This window comes from Hippopotamus amphibius, chromosome 13 (genome assembly GCF_030028045.1).
Source record: "Hippopotamus amphibius kiboko isolate mHipAmp2 chromosome 13, mHipAmp2.hap2, whole genome shotgun sequence".
NCBI lineage: Eukaryota > Metazoa > Chordata > Mammalia > Artiodactyla > Hippopotamidae > Hippopotamus > Hippopotamus amphibius.
Window position 1 is genome coordinate 26598327 of NC_080198.1, and position 14855 is coordinate 26613181.

The 14855-nt window shown below is 40.2% G+C and overlaps 1 protein-coding gene across 17 annotated transcripts in view; it reads left to right on the forward strand.

The window, feature by feature from the left end:
* The window catches only part of CADPS (calcium dependent secretion activator), a 451700-nt gene that overhangs the window by 324815 nt on the left and 112030 nt on the right, over positions 1–14855 (forward strand). For 7 of the 17 annotated variants that reach the window (XM_057706175.1, XM_057706181.1, XM_057706180.1 and 4 more), the window contains 4 exons: positions 7410–7511; positions 9235–9298; positions 9710–9833; positions 14112–14134. In XM_057706175.1, coding sequence (XP_057562158.1) covers positions 7410–7511; positions 9235–9298; positions 9710–9833; positions 14112–14134 — 313 coding nt within the window. Of the gene's footprint in view, positions 1–7409; positions 7512–9234; positions 9299–9709; positions 9834–12139; positions 12209–13081; positions 13100–14111; positions 14135–14855 lie in introns of all 17 variants that reach the window. The other 10 variants (XM_057706173.1, XM_057706174.1, XM_057706179.1 and 7 more) reach the window with 3 other exon arrangements.

Here is a 14855-nt window from a genome sequence, read left to right on the forward strand (position 1 = left end):
GTGCCTGCACCGGCATATGTGGACATTTGCATTTGGAGAGAAAGTATATTCCCTCTTCAGCTGGAGTTTTACCCCTTGTTGGTAGTGATTGGAGCTTAAAGCTGGCTGTATGCAGAGAGGTGGACCAGACACTCTTTCCTCTTTTGTTGAATTCACACATTTCTTTTTACACTGGATTCTACACTTGATCACCAGATAGATGCAATGGCAGAAGACATCTATCACTGTATGCTTTGAATTAATGTAGTAACCTGACCTTCTTGAAAAGATAACCTTACCTTCCAAACAGAGACTCTGTGGCCCGGCTTTCAACATACTATGGAGAACACTGTTAGCAGGATAATTAAATGGCAGAACTCTGGGTGCCCACCTGCGTATTATGTAGCAAGAATTTAACGACCTCAGAGAGGTCAATTCACTTTCACAAAACACAATGTAGCTTGAATTCTTTGGCTCAAATGTTCCTACTTAATTTCAGATATCAAAATAAAGTGTTTCGCATTAAAAGCCTCGTGCTTAATCATACTGGATTTATCCTACAATAGACATTAATTAACAAGCCCTTGCTCAGAAACAGTTGGGGAAAGGGAGAAGGATTTGCATAAGTAGTCCTAAAGTGTGGGCAGCCGGGTTAGGGTCATTTTAATCTGACAAAAAAAGAAAAAAAAAAGAAGAAACAGAAAAACACAACTCTAGATGTATTATTATTTGTGACATGGCTCAAGATGGGAGGCTGTGAGGAGAGTGAAGATGACAGAACTGGTGCTAACCACTGTGACAAGAACTTGAAGAGCAGCCGACGTGACATCTTTCCTATCGTGCTGCCGAAAATGTCAACTTTGTGAAGGACAGTGAGAAAATGGTTTGCCGAAAACTTGAAAGGTGGATTCCAGAGATGCCTGCTGTGTCAGATGCAATATAGTCTGCCGTGGCCCGAGAGACCCACTTCAGGCTCTGATGTTGGCCTGCAGGTGGGAGAGCTTCCAGCCTTCGACATGGCTCCAAAAATGGCTGCACTTGACCTGCATATTGTCTCAAGTTTGCGGGATCATGATATACAAGAAGTGAGTGGTTAGCCAGTGTGCAGTTAGGTAGAACCAGTGACCAGGGACTACGTTTCCTTGTCGTGTGTGTGTGTGTGTGTGTGTGTGTGTGTGTGTGTGTGTGTGTGTGTGTTTCTAAAGCTAGGTTCAAAGGCATCAATGCTTCTACTAAAATTGGGAGCCTGGGAAAGCAGGGGAAGTGTGCTTGATGAACTTATATCAGTTACAGAGAAGTAACCAAAACTACCTCTGGATAATTTAAGCAAAAGGGAGTTTATGGGGATGATGCCAGGAGCCTCAAAGAAAGGGAAGGGAAACTGGAATCAAGGCAGCAACAGAAAAGTAGGAAACAGGATCAAAGCAGTGGTCCAGTCCTTACCTGCATGTTAGAGTAACCTAGGGAGCTTCAACCTGACAATGTGTCAGCCCAGCTACAGACACATTGAATCAGAGCTTAAGGGTAGGACCTCTCAAAGCTCTCTCCTGGTTCTAATATACAGTCATAGGTTAAGAACTACCAACCTAGGAGGACAAGCTGGGCAGGGCACAGCTGCTGGGATGAGCAGACTCCACCTGTTTCTTTTATCCTTGCACCATCTATTTGATGTGAAGGTTCCAGGGAAGAGTGTCCAATTGGCTGCGTGTAGTTCATTGTCCAGCTTAGGTGTACAGTGACCACCCAAGGGAGGAGCTGGCCTGTAGGAAGCCTTCAGCATTGACAGCAGGAGAGTAGGCACCTTAATTTACATACAGTGCAGCAAAGGTCATTCCTCTAAAGGAAACTTGAGTGCCCCCAGCAAGTGGCAGTGGACCCTAAGAAGTGCAGAACCACCAGCAGAAAATGTACCAGTCAGGATACAGGAGGACAGAGGATTCAGGCTGCTAGACACGTGTTCTGAGTAAAGACATCTCACCCTGGGATTTGCTAGGTAGGAGTTTAAAAAATCCAGCTTCAGCCCTCCTCTTCGCTCATTCTTCGTGATTCCTTAAGTGTTAGAAGTATTGAGAAAGGAACAAGATGCAGAGCCAGTTTTATGACAATTATAGAATCACCCCCAAATGTTTCCAGAACAGAGATACAAAAGCATGGCTTCTAAGAGACACCAATACAGTTCTTCTATTTATTTTGCAGCCAGCACTGCTTGGAATGGCACCTTGGAAACAGTGCAAATGGCGTTTTTGGAAGGGGTTGCTAGCTTCGTAAGTGGACCATGTACTTCTCAGAGAAGATCTCTTGTTCCAAATTCACTCAATCCAAGGGAAATTGGGAACCCTAGATCCAGAAATACCCTTTCATGCATTCAGCCACCCACCAAATATTTTCTTGCTCTAAGGCAGAGGTTCTCAAAGTAAGGTTTCCCGAACCAGCAGTACCAGAGAACTTGTCCGAAATGCCAGTGCTCAGGCGCCACCCCAGATCTACTGAATCAGACACTCCGAGGTGCCTCAGCAGTCTGAGTTGTCACAAGCTTTCCGGGTGATTCTGAGGCAGGCTCAGGTGGCCACTGTTCTAGGGAAAGCATTTTATAGCTTCTGTGAGAACATTGCTCCCTGTATATTAAAGCAGGATTTTTCAGTTGGTTGATCCAAAGAAATCTACCTAAATGTGTACAATTAACACTGACAAATTTTAGGGGTCAGTGGAAAAGAAATCGATGTTTGACAGAATTTTCAATAATAACTATGAGAAATCAAACCCCCCACAAAGGATATTTTTGCTTTTTAACTGATAGAGTGACAACCTGCGATCTTGGACAAATTATATTTTTCCTACACATCTTTCCCTCAGTTTGTAAAATAACATCCCCTGTTACCAGTATCATTTCAGAGCCATTCTGGCAATTACAAATAAATGTGCATTGGGCGTCTCAATTGTGATGTGTTTTATCACCTGTTTTTGTTGGTGAACTCTGCACTGTGTGTCTTACAGACTCAGATTGGTTTGTTTCATTTATTTTAAAATGAAACTATTCACACTGACATACACGATTAAGCAGCAGATTTAAAAACAGATGACAATAATTTTTAGTTGTTTACCTTTCTTGAATAGGGAGATTAGCAGTGTTCACAAAGTAGTCCAAGGAGACGTGGAGGCTGCCATGTGATACCTTTAATAATTACAAACCCGAAGCATCAGAACAAAAGGGGGAAAAATCATCAGATTTTATAATGCCCTTTGTAGTGAGAATTATAAGAAAGCCAGGCACACGTTAATGTTCAGTTTTTATCATTTCAAACATGAATCTAAGAGCTGCCTTCTAATTGCCTAATTGCCTTAGAAGGCTTGTTGGGTAAGGAAGGAATGATTTTCTTCACAGAGAGGTTTATTTCCTAATAATGGACACAGTCATCTCTGGGCTGCCTATGTTAAATGGTTTTCAGGCTTTTCCCTGTGATCTATAAACTCCTCTCTGAATTGTACCTTATATTTAATAGCATTTTTCTCTGGCTTAATTCCCTGCTAAGAAACTAAATGCTTAAAATGGCTCTACTTCCCCCATATCGACTGTGTGCATATGCACACACGCCAATTGTATAAACGTGTGTTCAGTGCCTTAGCAAGCTGAATTTTGTGTAAACAAAATCCAAAAGCCACAGCTAAAGGAAGTTGTAGATTATAACAGGAACACGCGACGTGACTACAGAAAGTGTCACATGTATTTTGTGGGGCCAATGAATTCATCCTGAGATTTAACTACAGATTTGTGGGCATTTCGTGTTTAAATAATTTTTAAATTTCATAAGTTAACCTTTGAAATTTTTCCTAAAAATCGGAAAATAAGGGCACATGTATAGATTCCAACAGCCTACCTGTTATTTACCATTTTGGCTTTAAGTTGAGGAGGGTGGGAAGAAATGGCCTGTATAGGATTTTTACTGTTTTGAGGTATTTTCTACAAAATATGGGAGGGGAAGTTTTTTCTTTTTTCAAGTAGGGCATTTTTAGTACTTAAAAAAGAAGAGAAGCTGACCAATAAACCCCTAACAGGAGGTACACTGCTATCATTTGCCAAGTCTTTTGTGCAGTCAGACTGGTCTAGTATTCAGGATTTTCCCAACTGCTGCTGGATCCTTGAGAAGGCCTATAAATAAGACCATTTGTTTGGTCTCAAGATGACTTGCATTTGCAAACTGAAGAATGTTCCAATAGAAGTTTCATGGTGACGCACCAATCTGCAAACTGGCTCAGCCAGTAGTCAAAACAAGTCACTACAAGATCTGGGGAGCTGAAGACTTTGAATGGGTCAGATTAACCTACGTCTAATTTGGCACAGATAAATTTGGGCTATAAATATGCAGCCTTCCTTTGTATTTTCAACTTGAATGGGCCAAAAGAAATAAGTAAAATGTGTGTGACTTATTGGTGATTCAGAAACATGAGAATACTGTGATTAAACTGAAATTCACTTATTTATGCCAGGGTCATTCTTTGTATTAAATGAGCAATAGCTTGCTAAGATTGAAAAATAGCCTATGTGATTTGTGCTTTTTTCCACCTTTATTGAGATATTGACATACACCATATGTAAGTTAAAGTTGTACAGTGTGGATGATTTGATACGTATATTGTAAAATGATTACCACAATAAGGTTAGTTAACACCTACATCCCTTCATAGAATTACCATGTGTGTGTGTTGATAACATTTAAGATCTACTCTCTTGACAGCTTTCAAGTAAATAATACCGTACTGTTAACTATAGTCACCATATGATATATTAGATCCCCAGAATTTATTCCTCTTATAGCTGGAAGTTTGTACCCTTTGACCAACATCTCCCCATTTCACCCACTCCCCAGCCCCTGGCAACAACCATTCTACTCCCTATTTCTGAGTTCTGCTTCTTTAGATACCACATATAAGTGATATGTGTTTATCATACACATATCATTGTTTATCTTACTCTGTCTCATTTATTTCACTTAGCGTAATGCCCTCAAGGTCCATCCATGTTGTCACAAAAGGCAGGATTGCCTTTTTTGTGGCTGAATAATATTCCACTCTGTTTATATCCTTTATCCGTTCCATTCATCTGTCAATATATAATATTGCCAACAAACAACTTAGGATGTTTCCCTGTCTTGGCTGTTGTAAGTAATGCTGCGATTAACATGGGGGGGTGCAGGTATATCTTCAAGATAGTGATTTCCTTTTTTTTTTTTTTCAGATTTATTCCCAGAAGTGGGGTTGCTAGATCATATGGCAGTTTTATTTTTAATTTTTGAGAAACCTGCATTCTGTTTTCCATAGTGGCTGTACCAGTTTACATTCTCACCAACAGTGCACGAGGGTTTGTTTTTCTCCGCAGCCTCACCAGTACTTATTTGTTGTCTTTTTGTTTTGAGAACAGCCATTCTCAAAGTATGGAGTGATATCTCATAGCAGTTTTGATTTGTATTTCCTTGATGATTAATGATGTGGAGCATCATTTCATGTACCTGATGGCCATTTGTATGTCTTCTTTGGAAAAATGTCTATGTCCTCTGCCTATTTTTAATCCAGTTGTTTGGAGGGGTTTGCTATTTTTTTATGAGTTCCTTCTATATTTTGAATATTAACCCCTTAACAGATAGTTGGTTTGCAAATATTTTCTCTCATTCCATAGGTTGTCTTTACATTTTGCTGTGCAGAAGCTTTTTAGTTTGCGAAAGTGTCACTTTTTTGTCTCGTCTATTTTGCTTTGTTGTTTGTGTTTTTGGTGTCATATTCAAAAAAATCATTGCCAAGACCAATGTCAAAGAACTTTTCCTCTGTATTTCCTTCCAGGATTTTTACAGCTTCAGGTATTACATTTAAGTCTTTAATCCATTTCGAGTTCTTTTTTGTGAATGTTCAAAGATAAGGGTCCAGTTTCATTCTTTTGCATGTGGATATCCCGTTTTCCCAATGCCATTTACTGAAGAAACTAACCTTTCTCCATTGAGTATTCTTGGCTCCCTTGTCAAATATTAGTTGACCATATATGCGAGGGTTTATTTCTACACTCTCAACTCTGTTCCATTGGTCTATATGTTTGTTTTTATGACAGTACCATACTGCTTTTTTTGTTTGTTTGTCTGTTTGTTTTAATTATTTATTTAATTGGCTGTGTTGGGTCTTTTTTGCTGTGCGTGGGCTTTCTTTCAGTTGCAGTGAGTGGGGGCTACTCTTCATTGTGGTGTGCGGGCTCCTCATTGCCATGGCTTCTCTTGTTGCGGAGCACAGGCTCTAGGCATGTGGGCTTCAGTAGTTGCAGCACATGGGCTCAATAGTTGTGGCTCACAGGCTCTAAAGTACAGGCTCAATAGTTGTGGCGCACAGGCTTAGTTGCTCCGCAGCACGTAGGATCTTCCTGGAGCAGGGATCCAACCCGTGTCCCCTGCATTGGCAGGTGGATTCTTAACCACTGCACCACCTAGGAAGACCCTACCATACTGTTTTGATTACTACAGGTTTGTAATATAGTTTGAATTCAGGAATTGTGATGCCTTCAACTTTGTTCTTTCTCAGGATTGCTTTGGTTATTTGGGGCTTTTGTGATTCCTTACAAATTTTAGGATTTTTTTTCTATTTCTGTGGGAAAAAAAAATCCCATTGGAATTTTGAAAGGGATTGCATAGAATTTATAGATGGCTTTGTGTAGTATGGACATATTAACAATATTAATTCTTCCAATCCATGTACACAAGATATCGTTCCATTTACTTGAGTTTTCTTCAATTTCTTTCATCAAGGTTCTTGTAATTTCTACGATGTCTTGTAATTTGTTCTTTAGTTAATATATGAGTGGTTACATCTGTAATTGTAAGTTGGAAAGTGAGTCATTTAACAGCATTTACCTCTGGGAGGGATAGACACTTATAGGACATCTGGTTTTCGTAAGAGTTTGTGTGTATAATTCAGGAGTCCCAAACCTAAGTGCCTACAAGAGAAACAGGTAATGTAAATTAGAGGTGTGGACCAGGAAAGGAAGAAGCTGCTTTTGTTGCCCCTTGCAACAAAGTGCCAGTTGTTTCAAAATTTCCAGAGAATTGTATTACAAAACTTTCCTAATTTAAAAAAATGTTGGCAAGCAGTTCAGAATTTCAAAAGGCTGTGAGCCAAACAGAACAGGTCTAGAAGCTGGCTTTAACCTGCAAGCCTCCCCTTTGTACATTTTACCGTTTCACAATAAATGAGCGACAGCTCTGCAAATGTCTCCAAATGATAGCCTCAAAATACTCCATCCCCTCTAGTCGCCAGCACTGAAAAGCAGGACTTCTCCTAAGGTCACATTGATCACTGTAGTTGTTCTTCTAAAATGGACAGTTTCCTCCTGCTAGAGATTTGATTTGATGGTGTCAGCATATGAGGTTCCCATCACCTCATGACATGTCTTCTTTCAGGCCTGATGGAATTGGAACTGTGACTGTTGAAGAAAAGGAACGTTTTGAAGAAATCAAAGAGAGACTCCGAGTTTTGTTGGAAAATCAGATTACACATTTTAGGTAAGGATCTGGGGTTAAAGGGCTTTTTAGAAATATGAGACTGGGGAGGGGCAAATTAAGAGTTTGATTTGGTAAAACTGTATATCTATTAGAGATACACTGGATATTCAGAAATAGCTGAATGAGGACCTACTGTATAGCACACAGAACTATACTCAATATTTTGTAGTAACCTATAAGTGAAAAGAATCTGAGAAATTATATGTGTATGTATATTTATGTGTGTGTGTATAACTGAATCACTTTGCTCTACACCTGAAACTAACACAACATTGTAAACCAACTATACTTTAGTAAAAAAATAAAAGAGAAATAGTTGAATGAATAAGCCAACCAAGACAGGAATCCCCAATATCCAGGAGACTTGGAAATCTTAAGTGTATTTTGTTTCCACTTAAAAGAACAAAGCCCTCTTTGTGTAAGCTGACCCTGGTCATCAGTCTATCTAAAAAATCTACTAAAATGTTGAATTTGATGCTTCTTCAAGGTTTTCAAATACAACAGTGAAAAATCCTGTGAATCAGTTCTCATAGACAGGAAAGGAAGGCAGTGGTACCCAGAAGAGCATCTCCACTTTCCCCATTACCTGGAAACAGGACTAGTGGGCTATGTGGGGAAAGGAAGAATCTTGGATGAGCCTTGACAGTCTCACTTCCCTATAGCTTGAGACAGCCAGAGGGTCTGGGCTTGAGCCTTACACCACACAGCCCACTTCTCCCTTAGAGTAAATTCGATATTTTTAATGCTGCACTGGTGGTTCCGAATCAGAGATCTTGGAATAGGAACTCATCAATAGTAAGAGCATTTATAATAGCGTAGTAAATAGTTCCTATTTATTAAATGCTTCCTGTGTACCAGATAGAGAACTAGAGACTGGATAAGCATGAACTCATTTTTTTTTTATTCTCAGGACAGTTTTTTAAGGTAGTTATTATAATTCCCATTGAAACAAGGAGTAAACTGAGGCTGAGAGAGGTTAAGTAACTTGCCCCAGGCCACTCATCCAGCAAATGGAAGAAGTGACATACATACATAGGATAGTCTGGGTTTCAGTAGCCTGTCCTGCTCCTTTTGTACCATGAGGAAGAGTGTCTTGAAAGGCGTATGATAGCCTGACATAGTCACTAGAACTGTTAGTGGTACCTGACCTAGTTCTATCTGTGCCATCGAAACCTTCCTGGATGAAGCTTTACTGGTCATACACTCTATGCAAGGTACATTGCCAATAACAAAAGATCAAATAACAATTAAAAACTATAGTCAAGGAAGAACAATTAGAATCATGAATTTGCTCAAAATACACTCCCATATTTCCTGTCTTAATCCTTTGGGGATTTAGGTAAGTGTGTTTGAAGTTTAGCCTGTTTCAACTAGTATTTTTGAATGCTGTTCTCAATGATTTTATATATAAGGTCACATTTGAGCCAACAAATGGTTCTCCTTCACAATAGAAATCTAAACAGAACCTATGTCATCACTGGAAATATTCTTTTCTGCTGCAGACATTTGCAGGGTCTCTCTTTAGTCATTATTCACACATACATATATATACATTATATACACACATATATGGTGTGAATTCAGATTAGCATAACACAACGTGACAAAATAAAAAGCATTTTCTGTTCCTCAGAGAGAGTTGCCATAGGAATTAAGTTACAGCATATTTCATGCTAAAATGTTATCGATTCGGGCAACCTGAACATTTTTCTGTCTTTTTTAGGTATTGCTTTCCATTTGGCCGACCTGAAGGTGCTTTGAAAGCTACCCTCTCACTCTTGGAAAGGGTAAGAGTGACAGTAAAAGACAGATGATATATACACAGAGACACGAACATCATTGTAATGAAATATTGTGGTTGAATGACATAGTTTGTAATGTCTAAAGGGTTTGTTTACCATTCATCAAATATCAGAATAAATATGAAGAAATTGCCAAAATTCTAGATATTTTATCTCCGGACTCTCAAATAATTAGAATATATTGAAGACGTGCTCCTTGCCCTTCCATGATTCATGGACAGGCTTTGGATTCCTAACTATGCACTGGAATTTTTAATTTTCCCTTTAACAATGGTACTTGATCCGTATTAAGTTACAAACAGGGACTCACAACTAATTTTAAATTGAATTCTTTAAGTATAAGTGAGTAACACATCTCGTTGAACCATCTTAAGAACCTAGTTTTTCCACCTATAGGTCTTGATGAAAGATATTGTAACCCCAGTGCCACAAGAGGAGGTAAAAACAGTCATCCGTAAATGTCTAGAGCAGGCTGCTTTAGTCAACTATTCTCGGCTATCAGAGTATGCCAAAATCGAAGGTAAGGCCCCCTTCTGCCCCCAATTTTTAATTTAAATTTTGATATGCCTCCCTGGGGAAGTCTCTCTCTTTTCTGACGGGCACCAGAAAACAATGGCCCATCTCTGTATGTTAAGCTGAAACTTGAAATGTGATAGCTTCCTCAGCTGTGGCCACATAAATGAATGCAAGAACAAGAGCTCAGGAAACAGTCTTTGTAGGGAAGGGTATTGAATATAGGATGTTATATGGAGTCTGTGTTGGCCCTGCCTTTGCTCTGTGGCTGATGTTTTTCTATGAAAGAGTTCTGTAGGATGACTACCTTCTTTAAATAGAGGAGAACAAAAGAGTTTGTTGTCCACAGTTGATAGCACTGGAAGTAAAACAAGAATAAAGCAACATCAAGATTTTGCTTAACTCCTTCTTTCCCCTTGAACATATCTTGTCTCTTGGTAGCGTTGCAAACTTGATGGCAGGTTAGTGTCCGGCTCTCTCCGATGACTCCTGGTTTGCTTTAGATCTTGTTCAGTCTTGTTACTCCAAACCTAGGATGGTTGCTATCACTGCCCTGGTCACTAATGACCAAGTAATCGCCCAAAGGCACTTTGAGTCCACTCTACTTGAGAAGATACGGTTCTTTGGGACCTGTTCATTTGCAAAGATATTAATCACTTTTCATTGTTACCCTGTTGGCTGCTATAGGGTGATTTGAAAACCACACCAAACTTGACTCATGGTGTAAGTGTATAAATGTGGAAGTTCTGTGTGCAAAACTCAGTGTGTCCGCATTCTGGAATCCGGTGTTCTCTCATGTGCACCACCCAGCTGAAACCAGCAAATACCCACTGTCTGCCTCCAGAACATGACTGGGGAAAAAAAAAAATAAGAGAGACCTAATCAACTACCAAAACCCTGTCACTTACCCTGCCAAAGTCGTTGTTTCCTTAGAGAATTAGGTTAAGATCATGTCAAATTTGCAGTGTTCTGTACATTCCATGTCCTCCCTCTTTCAATTTTGTCTGTCTGACAATGCAAATTGTGTACCAGTGGTAATGAATTTGTTGTTATGCATCCAGGGAGAAACACTTAAGAATTGGGCACTAAAAGGATGTTTCATCAACTCTTGACTTGGTAATGAGTGACAAAAATAGAGGAACAAGATCGCTAAAGCACTATATTAGCAAATAATGATTCCAGCATTTATCTTCCCAGGACATAATGATTGGTTATATTTGTTAAAGTCAACCAGGTACCTAGTAATTCTAGGAAAGGCCAGAGATGGGATGGGATCAAGAAACGTTCGGTTGCCATGTCTGCTGCCTCGTACGTAGGTCTTGGTCTAGCTATAACTAGTCTTTTGGTAAGATCTGCTCTCTTCTTTCAGATAAATATATGCAAAAATAAACTTTAAGATCTGTAAGTAAAAATGCATTCATTTCCAAAGTAGATCAGCTGGTCTGTAATTTCCTTTTGTGCCTCAATTCTTCTTGATTGTGTTAATTATCTTCTGCACTGTGACTTTTAGGTCTGGGGATTCTTTGAAGAAACCAATCTTTTTTTTTCCAACTCTCTTTTCAGAGAAGTACCTCATTCCGCACTACCTGCTCTCTTCCGCTTCTCTCCTTCCTTGTCCGTGATTGGCTCAGCCACTTTTTGACGTTAACCTCTGCAAAAGTGGCTGTGACACCAATTTCAAAGCATGCTGGGATTGTTAATTCAGACAACCCAACATCCTCTGGCTGCATGTATCAGGTTTTCTTTCATGAACATAGTCCACCACAGGCTGAGACGTGGCAGCTTTAAAGACGTTCCTACCAGACAGCTTTCTTTTACAAGGTTCTGATCCTACCCCCAGAAAAGAAATCTTGCATTTTTGACATTTGAGCTTCTCTGCGACCATTAACAGCTTAGCTCCCTGAGAATGTTGGAAAGAAGTTGCAGTAATATTACTGGAGACTATGTTTATGAAGAAATACCTCAAGAGCCTTAGATACTAAAGTCTGAAATCCTTAGTATCTTGGAGCCTTCAGTCAATGAAATTCTGTTTCCCTTTATCCATGATGTTTTCGGTCATTGTATTCTTGCAAATAATTCTAAAGAGACGTGTAAAATCATGGTCACAATCTCTCTCGTGACTCACGGCATGCTGAATGGTTAATCCAGTAGATCTCCAATTTTGAAACTCCTTTTTCTTTTATCCTGTGTTTATCCCAAAATATTCTGTGGCTATTTTCCTTTGAGCTAATGTAACGTTTTCCTCTAACCTATGACCTTTGACCTCTTGACCTCTGACCTAAGCCTCTTGCATGCCCAAATCCTCTTTTATAGGGAAAAAGAGAGAAATGTATGAGCATCCTGTCTTCTGCTTGGCCTCCCAAGTGATGGATTTAACCATTCGTGAGTACCTACCACCTCCTCGCCATGCTGTCTTCACTCTTTCCGTTTTCATTATTTCAAGAAAATGCAGATCCAAACCAACTCACTCTCCTTGCTTCAAGTTTTTTAGCGTTGGCTTGTCTGTTGATTCTGTCTGTGACGCCCAGTGTGAGAAGTCCAGTCATTTTTTATCAGCCTAACACAGGTTAGACGATTAAGCCATTTGTGTGTGATAAACTCGGATTTGTCTGTAAGTGTTTCAGTTACTCTCTGTCTGTGACCTGAATGCATTTTTACTTTGCTTGTGTGTAACCCCGTTTGTAAAGTGCTTGTCACTGGTACACAATCAGAAGGTAGCAGCCAGGCGGGGAGCAGTGCGTCAGGTGCCAGGTAAAGGACAGTTGGGGCAAACCCGTGCTTTCTTTTCCGTGTTTAAGATGTCAAACTATTGTGGGTAGATCACACCGGGTGGTCCATTCTCTGTAAAAATTAGATCTGATATGCCTCATGTCTGTTCTCGCACAAGCTGGGGAGCTTTTCCTTGTTCTTTCTGGAGATTTGGACTTGTCCTCGTCCTCTAAGCTCTGGCTAGAACATAGGACTTAATTGTCACTCGGAGAGTTCATGTATGTGTCATAGCTTGATTTCCCATTAAAATTAATTTTACTAATTTTCTATTTGTGCAGCATTTTCCACCTCTGTGAAGGAGCCTTTTTTGCTGCCCCCCCCCCCCCACTTCCGGGCGGTGGGAACTCAAGGGCAACTTTTTCTTTCCAAGATCATGTATCACACATAAGTGGGGGGCATTTTGGTTCACTTGCTCATTAATCCTGCATATGTGTTCTTGTTTCCCTCTCTCTCTTCTCTCCTTGTCGTGCTTTCTCTTTCAAATAGAGAATCAAAAGGACGCAGGTGAACCAATTGTATATGCATTATAAACTATCAGGACTGTTGAATTATATTTAGTTTTTGTTTCTGTTTTTGTTTTTTAATAGCTCCTTAACGTATGTACTCCCAAAGACTGATGTGGAGTTGCAATGATACTTAAGGAGTTAATTTGTGCTGTCTAACCACATCTCATGCCCACTAGGTGTTGACCTGTATAGAGCAGAATTTCTTGTAAAGGCATAAGCTTTGAAGGAACAGAACTCTGGTTGGCTGTGGCACTTCATGTCATCTCTGGTTTCAGGATTCCAGTGATTTGGCCTCGTGTTTTTTTTCTTTTTTAAGTGAATGAAGCAAACGAATCTTCCTTTTTGTGTTTCATTTCTTTTTCCTGTTTTCCGCCCTATTGAGAAGTTTGTGTTCTTTGATGAATGTTTATTGGCCAAGGCAGAGAGGAGCTGTGTCCATGTTGGTCTCGTGTGTATCACGTGATGAGGCAGGATGCACGCACAGGTGGCTCAGTAGGGGACGTTGCTAGAAGTTTCACGAGAGGAAAGCCCTTAACCGTGTTCTGGCCTTGGCAGTTTTCTTCTTGTTTGGTCCCCAAATTTCTGAGTATATTTTGAGGAAAGCTCAAACTTAAAACTTTAATAAATATATAGTGTAGATCATGGTTTTACGGTCTAAAGGATTCTCCAAAGATAATTATCATTTGATCAGAGTTCAATGTATATCAAATCAAGTCAGAAAGCATTTTTGAGCACATGCCATGCACCAGGCTAGCAATAAGTATTTGAAGACTCACAAGCCTGTGTTCAAGGCATACAAGCTCTTCTCTCCCTGGAAGGGAAGGTGTTCATTCATTCATTCATTCATTCATTCGTTAGACAAGGCTTAATGGGAGCCCACCACGTGCCAGGTACAGTGGCAAAAGCCAGGGACAGCTTACCCTTGTGGAGCATAAGTGTCAATGGGTACATAAGGGTAAATTACAAATTCAGTATGCAGCAACACCGATCGGTAGAGTTGTGTGTAAGAGGGCCTCGTCAGAAAGCCACGGAAGTCTTCACACTAATGGCAAGCCTGAACGTCATCTTGAAAGATGAAATAGAATCAGTGGAAAGGAGATGGGGTTGGAACGTAGAGAGGCATCATAGATAAAGGGAGTAACATGTGCCAGTACATAAACCTGTAGAGTTCATCGAAATAGCTAAAGCTTATTCAGTGTGTATTACATGCCGGGTGCAGCATGCCAGGACTTTATACTTATCACTCACGTAATCCTCAAAGTCCATCATGCGTCAGCTGCTACTGCTGTTCCCATTTTAGAGGTGAGCAAACTGAGATATGCAGAGGCTAAATAACACGCCCCTAGAAGATCAAGTGAAGCTAGAGTCTTCTTAAGAGTAAGCAAAGCCAGCATCTGAAGCCAGGTAGAGGCCACACTCTGAACTAGTCTGTAATTTAGTGTAGTTGCACAACAGGGTGAAATGATGGCAGGAGTGCCTGCTGATGATGGCAACAGAGGCAGGAGGCAAGCTCTCCAAGGCTTTTACGTGCCTTCATCATACAGAGTTCAGACTGTCTCTCGTGGTCCAAAGGTTCGTCACCTGGACCAATATGAACTTTCGCGTACACACAGATTTTTCACGAGAGAAATCCCACATGTCTCACTTCCAAAGGAGATAGAGAACCACTGAAAGCTCTTTAAGCAAGGGGACGGCTTGGCAATTTGCACTCCGGAAAAACCATACTGGTGGGGATGAAGAGAAAGGATTGAGGA